The 6,342-nt window shown below is 39.0% G+C and overlaps 1 protein-coding gene across 1 annotated transcript; it reads right to left on the bottom strand.

Moving 5' to 3' along the window:
• Window positions 1–1,617: 1,617 nt before the first annotated feature.
• LOC116058713 lies at window positions 1,618–5,549 on the bottom strand. Its single transcript, XM_031311556.1, has 5 exons — window positions 4,992–5,549; window positions 3,450–4,004; window positions 3,101–3,378; window positions 2,493–2,547; window positions 1,618–1,775 (listed from the first exon to the last, which is right to left on the bottom strand). Exons 1-5 carry the CDS (start codon window positions 5,182–5,184, stop codon window positions 1,618–1,620), a joined length of 1,239 nt encoding a protein of 412 aa, XP_031167416.1. The 5' UTR covers window positions 5,185–5,549.
• Window positions 5,550–6,342: the final 793 nt, after the last annotated feature.

Below are 6,342 nucleotides of genomic sequence, written 5' to 3'. Positions count from 1 at the left end.
AACTGAAACTGTAAAAGAAGAACGTGTATTTACTAGGGGTGTGCATTGGCACTGCCCTCACAATTCGATTCGATTACGATTCACCAGGTAACGATTCGATTCAATTTGATTCTACGATGCATTGCGATGCATCAATATTCTACTGCACACAACAAGGCAAATTTTTCATCAGTCATGAGGCAATACAAGCAGTCAGATATTGAACAACATATTTTATTGGCTGCTATGTGTGTATTTTCACTCTCCTGTATCTTTGACATAAATGTCATTAAATCAAATAAAATTGAATGGTACTTGTATTAGAGTTTAGATTCTCGGCCCAAGCCCGTTTTTTCCGTTATTTCTGCCACTATCCTCGGACCGGGCCGGCCCGGGCCGGAGCCTTGATCAAGCATTTTTTTTTTGTTTTTATCCATTACCTATTTAGCCTAATTGGGTGGGGAGAAAGCTATACCATAATCAGAAATATTATAAATATGTATATATAAGCTATATAAAAGTAACAAATGTGTACAAAATTTAGGCTGCAGTTACAAAATGCAGCACTTCATGCACGGAGTCTCCTCCTCTCACACGCATCACACCGGGCCTGTATTGTGTATCTTAAGTGCTACATGGAGCTTGAAGATGTAAAGAAAAACTGAAAAACAGGAGAATTACCTTTGAGCAAGTGTGGAGGAAAGTCGGAGGTATGGAAGCAGTTTAAACAAGTCGTGGGCAGTGACAACAATATGTTAATCATTGTTTCTTTTTTTTACGTTTCTTCATTCAGATCCATTTGCGATCCGTTCCATTCTGAATAAACAAACAGCAGTTTACAGGCTTCGTCCTTGTTGTATTATTCTAAACAGATTTCTGCAGTTCAAACAACTCGGAATTGTAGTTGAGAACGTCAGTTATAACGGCCCACGTATTAAAAAAATGTCGGGTTTAAATCGGGCTTGGGCTCATAATTACAGTTAATGTGTCGGGCCGGGCCGGTCTCGGACGCAACGTGCTCGGGCTCAGGCAGGTTCGGGCTTGATTTTTTGGGCCGATCTAAGCTCTACAAGGTATTGGATATGGCATTTTCAAACCTGAAAAAGAAAACACAAATCACTGCTTTCAGTGCTTTGAATGATGATTTGTTGTTGTTGTTGAAGCCAACTCAGGATGCCAACAATCAACATGGTTCGTGAAGTTAGTTGTATTGCCAACGTGCTTGATTTTAGTGTGGCAGGTTTTACACACCGCGTAAGTCTTGTCTAGTTTCCCATTAACTTCGTAGAATCCGAAATGTGCCCAGATGTCCGCTTTCCAAGCTTTGGGTGTGTTTTTAATTACCCATCTATCGCGGTCATCTCCCTCCGCCTCAGCCATCTTGATTGTTGTTGTTATGCCCCTGGAAGTATAATGAAACTTCACAACTTTATTGTCCACTCAAGGCCAGAAAATAAACAGTGACATAATCGATTATGGCACTTTGCCGCATCGATGCTGAATTGTGCATGCCCCGCATTGCGATGCATTGCCGAATCGATTATTGTTGACACCACTAGTATTTACAATGTCCAACTTAATAAACAGCAACACAATATGCTCTATACATAACATTTCAAAACATAAACAAAGACTTGCTTACCTTTGTATGAATTCCAGGGTGATTGACATCTTCTTTGGGTATTTTATGTTTAATACATAAAACAAAGAGAAAGCGTAGCTCAGGGCCACAATGAGGGAGTTGATATGGTCATTGACCACTTCCTGATCGACAGCGATCTTGAATCGTCGATCACCTTAAACATAGATTAACTTAGATATTAGAAGATAGAAAATATATATATATAAAAAAAGAATAACAATGCACATCCACTTCAGAAAAACAACGCAAACATAATTATTTAAATCTGGCTACCTTATATTATTCTTTTTACGAGTGGTGTGGCCTTTGTTCAACAAACCCTCCTCATCCTACAGTAACTATTAAACCCTCGTCATCCTACAGTAACTATTAAACCCTCCTCATCCTACAGTAACTATTAAACCCTCCTCATCCTACAGTAACTATTAAACCCTCCTCATCCTACAGTAACTAATGAACCCTCGTCATCCTACAGTAACTAATGAACCCTCGTCATCCTACAGTAACTAATGAACCCTCGTCATCCTACAGTAACTAATAAAACCTCCTCATCCTACAGTAACTATTAAACCCTCCTCATCCTACAGTAACAACCCTCCTCATCCTACAGTAACTATTAAACCCTCCTCATCCTACAGTAACTAATAAACCCTCTTCATCCTACAGTATTTATCAGGACTTTTACTCCACTACATCTACACTGGATGAAGTATAAGTATTTTTAAGCATGCAGCTTAAATTGACTGGCGCTTTGCACAGAGAGTAAAGAGTAAAAAGTAAGAGTAAAGAGTAAGAGTTAACAGTAAAGAGTAGGAATAAGAGTAAATGAAATCCATAACATGCATGCCTAAATATTATACAGACTACATACCCATGATAAGGATGCAAGGGGTGCTTGGGATGCTCAGTCCAGCAGCAGTTGACTCCTGTTGTTTGAAAATAAAATATCAAAGAAACACAAATGTCATGAACTACATTTCCAATGTATACAGTATTTACTGTATACATTTACTGTATACAGTACAGTAATACTTACATCATAAATTACTAGGTAGTTAACTACAATAAGCCTAAACCTCGAAAGCTCAATTGTTGCCTAGGTTTTGTTAAGAGCTTTAAAGTACATCTAAAACTAATTTTTAGCTCTTATACAAAATCCTCCGTGAATTTTATTTTATTTTTATTTTATGTTATTCGTATCTCTACTTTCTATAATTAGCTAAGAGTTTGTTTACTGTTTATTGTTTACTTTCTATATTTAGCTAAGAGTTGAGAGAGATAGGTGAGAGAACCATAGCCCATACATAATTAAATTAAAATCACATTTTCCTTTTTTTGTGGGTGTGTCCAAAGTCTGTGAAAATACTGATGCATCTTGTGTTAATTTTCTGGGGTTTAAATCCATACAAGCCATTACAAACAATATGTGTAATGAATATCTGCAAAACAAAAACAACATAATAAAAAGTATAAACCTACCTCACTTTGGTAGAAAAGGAGATCAGGCTTTTCCTTGAAGAATTTTGCAATGCCTGAGATCAGCTGTACTGGATCTTCACCTGGTGGCATCTTCATCCCATTTGAGTCAAGGAAGTCTTTGATGCTCTTTCCCTTTCTGGACATTTCCTCTGCCAGCTTTGTTTGCACTGGTAAGCCAAGGAGGGTACATGTGTGGTCAAACAGGTGAACAGCTTCAAAAAGGAAGGGCCACTCTTCCAGTACTGTTTTACAGTGCTTCCTTTGTTGATAGTTGCACGCTGGATGGAATATGTTTCAGTCATCAATTTGCGAACACACAACTCCTGAAGATGACGGGTTTTGAAGGCACTTTTCAAGTCATCTTGTTTAGACTCTAGTTCTGCTATGTCCTCAATAGCAGGCTGCCACTCCACACACCCATAACGATCTGAGAGTGTAGACTTTTTCCTCACTGCGTCTTCAGCCTCTGCTGGCCTCTTTGTTGAGCTGAAGGTAAATGGCCTTCTAATATTTTCAAGTCGGTTTTCTAGCTGTATGAAGAGAGCATCATATCCTGTTCCAATGACTTTAGTTCCATTGAGCTCTCTGTCTTGAAAAGAGCAGGGATATTGTTCTACAATCTTCTTGGCAATCTCCCGCAGCTTTGCTCTTCCAGGCCTGCCACGCTCTTTACTGAGTACATCGTCAATGACTATACGAACCAGCTCTCTTCTCTCTTTAGGCTTTGGTCTCTTCTTTTCACTTAAGGCAAGCATGAGGTTTGGGGGCATTTTGTGCCATGGTACATCATATGTCTCCCGGGATGGAGAATCCTCCATGGGACCAGGTGTCGGAGGTGGAGTTTGGGGCAGATGGACATTGTGTTGCAGAGATGTCGAAGCAGAGCCAAGTACAGCTTGTGACTCTATGGATAACATACATCACCAAAAATTAATGAAATGACCAATGTTACATTTATATACAAGATTTAAGCTATAACAATCCAGGTATGGTATGAATAAATGCATGTCACCGGCGGTATGTTTTAAAAAACCACATTGCACTGGTTTAGTTAATAAAATGTTATGAACAAGCTGAAACAAAACTTGTCTAAATGTAGTCAAACTGTTTATCTTAAAAATCAGCTAGGTTTAGAATTTGTCAATTTTCAAGATTCGTGTCAATGCTTTCTAAACTTGCCAATAGTTTGATGTCATAAATGTATTATTCATTTATTGTCATTTTACATTTGTTTCCAGTGAGATATAACCGAGTGTTAATAGTGAATATGCTATTGTGAACATTACTGTTGCTGCTCTAGAAACAATATTTACTTTCATTTAAAATATAAATCAATCCTAATCATCTTCTGAATTTGTATTACTTCCTTCCTTCCTTCTTTCTGTCTGTCTTTCCTTCCTTCTATCCTTCATTCCTTTCTTTTATCCTTCCTTCCCTCCTTCTATCCTTCCTTCCGTCTTTCATTCCTTTCTAAAATGGTCATTTATAGATTACCTTTAATCTCTTCAATTCTGCTAATCCCACCAGTGGAAACTCAGTATATCTCACACCCAAAGGAATTTTTCTTTATCAGAGCAGTCTTTATTTTTGAACATCAGTATTCATATAAATCCGCCCTAGCTGTGATGGTTTTCTGCTCGCGGTAACTGTTCTACGCTCGCTCCACTTATGAATAAAATGTAGCACCATACTCATGATGCTTTTTTTGATTTTTTGAATTCAAGTTTTCATTTTTTTAACAGGGCAGCAGAACACTGTGATCCAAATTTGACATACACTTGTGATGCTTTTGGACAAAAAGTCCAAGTCTGTAACAATGGTAACCTGTGGATTATAGGACATACAGATGGTACAGTGCAGAAAGATTTGGTTTATAAATGTAAAAACTTACCTGCACTGAAAGCTTGAATTAGTCTTCTCTGCTGAATGGGTGGCAGAATTCCATTGACATCCTCAGTCTTGACAAAGTTAAGGTCATCTACATTGTTTACTCCAATCTCTTCCAGTCTTGCCATGAGTGAGTCCATTACATGATTACTGAGCGATGGCATAGCTTTCTGAACTAATTCTTTCACAAGCTCCATAGTGGCATATGCTTGAGTGGGATGAGTAACCTTGCACCTCTGTGGTAAAAAGAAAGTGGAGCATAGTCATTAAGCTTGTCAAGACTTTCACAAAAAAGCTTATTGGAACTATTTTTGTCAATTTCATAGACGCCAAGCTCAGGTACCCAGCTGGCAGTTTTCCCCCGCAGCAAAAGCAGGACAGTTGTTTCACTTTTGATAACAATGCTTGCTATTTCCCCCAACTGTAGTTGTCTTTTGGTATATCTCTGTACGACAAGCATACCATTTGCATATGAAGTGCCTTTAACTTGCACTTTATCTGTAACAACTGAGTTAGATGAGTTAAGTCCAAAGTCTGCAACTGCTGCTCTTATGCCACCATCATAGAGCTCTGGATAAAAGCTAGTGGAGTCTGACACCTGAACCTGGGGGCTGAAAAAACTGCCCTGATAAGCCTGAAACAGCTGATGTCTATCAGCGAGTGACTTAGTGACATTTCTGAAGTTTTGACTTGACCTGATGCATCTTTTGAAATAACTATGCTTACTTTCAAAGCGCATGGTCCAAGTATGTATGAGTGGACCAAACTGTAGACTCAAGTCTGCATAGTGAAGAAGACAGTGGTGTTTTGGTCTCAGATTTGAATGCGGGAATAACTCTTGCCTCATTTCCACATAGTCTTCAGTCAGTACCTTCATGTAAGCAATCTGAGACTCTGAGAGGCTAGGTGCACAGACAAATTCGACTAACTCCCTCAGAAGAAGTACCAGCTGCCAGACAGCATTGTCACCATCTTCAATTCTGTCATGTACCACAATAGGCAGGAACCGCAATAGCCACCTGTTTTGGGCTGCATGGCCTCCAAGCCTTTTTCCTTTGTTTGGAATAGCATTTGACTTGTTGCTGCTTTCACCTGGAAATAATTTGAGTCTGTCATTTAGTGACTCGTAACTGAACCACTTCTCTTCTTTAATTAAGCACTGCAAACACATTGCCAGGTCATAATCCACAACACCCTCGAACAAGTCATGTGCTAAACAGGGCGGCAGCCCAGGTTGACACACGTGGAAATTTGAGAGTTTGTTGAAAACACTGTTGCCTTTAATGCCCTGATGCATGGTCACTTCAGGGTGACTCTCCAAAAACTGCACAGACTCATTATAATCAGCAGGATCT

Source organism: Sander lucioperca, chromosome 11, assembly GCF_008315115.2.
Source record: "Sander lucioperca isolate FBNREF2018 chromosome 11, SLUC_FBN_1.2, whole genome shotgun sequence".
Lineage (NCBI taxonomy): Eukaryota > Metazoa > Chordata > Actinopteri > Perciformes > Percidae > Sander > Sander lucioperca.
Note: the sequence above shows the minus strand (reverse complement) of the source record. Positions and strands in the feature narration are given on the sequence as shown.

Coding starts and splice junctions, on each gene's coding strand:
- LOC116058713 (XM_031311556.1), bottom strand. CDS start 5,184: ATGGAGCTTGTGAAAGAATTAGTTCAGAAAGCTATGCCATCGCTCAGT. Junction 3,379..3,449: donor TAAACAAGATGACTTGAAAA/GTGCCTTCAAAA, acceptor TATTCCATCCAG/CGTGCAACTATCAACAAAGG. Junction 2,548..3,100: donor TCCTTTTCTACCAAAGTGAG/GTAGGTTTATAC, acceptor TTCAAACAACAG/GAGTCAACTGCTGCTGGACT.